The 1,351-nt window shown below is 56.4% G+C and overlaps 1 protein-coding gene across 1 annotated transcript in view; it reads right to left on the reverse strand.

Annotated features, from left to right (window-relative positions):
• The window catches only part of LOC101653304 (microtubule associated scaffold protein 2), a 169,326-nt gene that overhangs the window by 27,794 nt on the left and 140,181 nt on the right, over positions 1-1,351 (reverse strand). Inside the window, exon 8 of the mRNA XM_045293990.1 lies at positions 1,216-1,344. Within this exon, the coding sequence (XP_045149925.1) occupies positions 1,216-1,344 (129 nt within the window). The remainder of the gene's footprint in view (positions 1-1,215; positions 1,345-1,351) is intronic.

Raw genomic sequence — 1,351 nt, forward strand, 5'->3', positions numbered from 1 at the left:
GCTCAGGAGGTGATAAGACAAAAACAACCCAACAAATGCACTATCACTGAGTTGATTTCGACCCACAGTGACCCCCTAGGACAGGGTAGAACTACCCCTGTGTGTGTCTGACCCTGGAACAGGTGTAGGAGTCGGAAGCCTCATCTTCCTCCCATGGAGCAGCTGGTGGTTTCAAACTGTTGACATTGAGGGTAGCAGTCCCATATGTTACCACCATGCCACCAGGGCTCAGGAAATGCCACTTGCAGAATGCGTACAGTGTAGCCAGTAGTTGAAGGAGCCCTGTTGGCACTATGTTGAGCTTCTGACTGCAAGGTCAAATGCTCAAACCCATGAGCCGCTTCGTGGGGGAAGGATGAGGCTGTCTATTTCCGGAATGAACTATAGTCTCAGAAACCCTACCTTGGGGCACTATGAGCCAGGATCGACTGGATGGCAGTGGTCAGAGATGGTGGAAAGTGGACAGGAGGATATGCTTAGGGGGCCCCTCAACAGGATAAAACCTCGTAGTTCATAAAAGCACCTCAGGATTTGGGTTATCTGCGAGGTGAAGGAGTAGGGCTCGGGTGGGTCCTGAACTGGGGAGCAAAAGAAACCAAACCCAATGCTGCTGGGTTGGACCTGACTCAGGGACCCTGGCGAGTCAAAGTACATCAGCCCCACACCGTGGAAGTGGGCCGCCAGGCATCTCTTGCATGTGCCTCTGGCTGGACTCACAGCTCCCAACTTCCAGCTAGAGGGCAAGTGCTAACTAGATGTGTGCCACCTAAGGAGTCCCCAGACCACTGGTTCGCATACTTGGCCTCTAACTGAAAGATAAGAGGTTCGAATCCACCCAGAGGCATTTGGAAGCAAGTCCCGGTGAGCCCACGTGCATGTCAGAGCAGGACACTGCGTTCCACCTACTTTTGCTGGCGGAGGTCTCAGACGTCAATGGCCGGGTTTGTTTTTTCCAAGATGCTGGTGGGTGGGTTTGAACTGTCAACTTGCCACCTAGCAGCCGAGCGTGTCACTGTTACATCAAGGCTCCTTCCAACATGGGGGGCAGAGGCACGATGGGCTGCCCTGCTACCTGAGAGGCTGGGCGCTTGGCCAGTCGGGTGCCTAACCACCGTGCCACTAGGGTTCCCCCGCACCACATCCCCACCTGCTGCCCCACGACGTCTGTCTGTTCCTCTGTCCGTCCACTCATGGCATCCACAAGCGTGGCCTCACCTTCCAGTAGAAGTGCTGAGTGGAGACGGCCAGGGCACCGAAGCCACAGACGGCCCTGCCCAGCTCGGCCCGCAGCCGGCGGAGCTGCCCGGCCTGCTCCTCACACCTGTCCTTCAGCCGCTGCACCAACTGACGC

Source organism: Echinops telfairi, unplaced genomic scaffold (assembly GCF_000313985.2).
Source record: "Echinops telfairi isolate 266 unplaced genomic scaffold, ASM31398v2 ScPeMD7_2565;HRSCAF=3150, whole genome shotgun sequence".
NCBI classification, from domain to species: domain Eukaryota; kingdom Metazoa; phylum Chordata; class Mammalia; order Afrosoricida; family Tenrecidae; genus Echinops; species Echinops telfairi.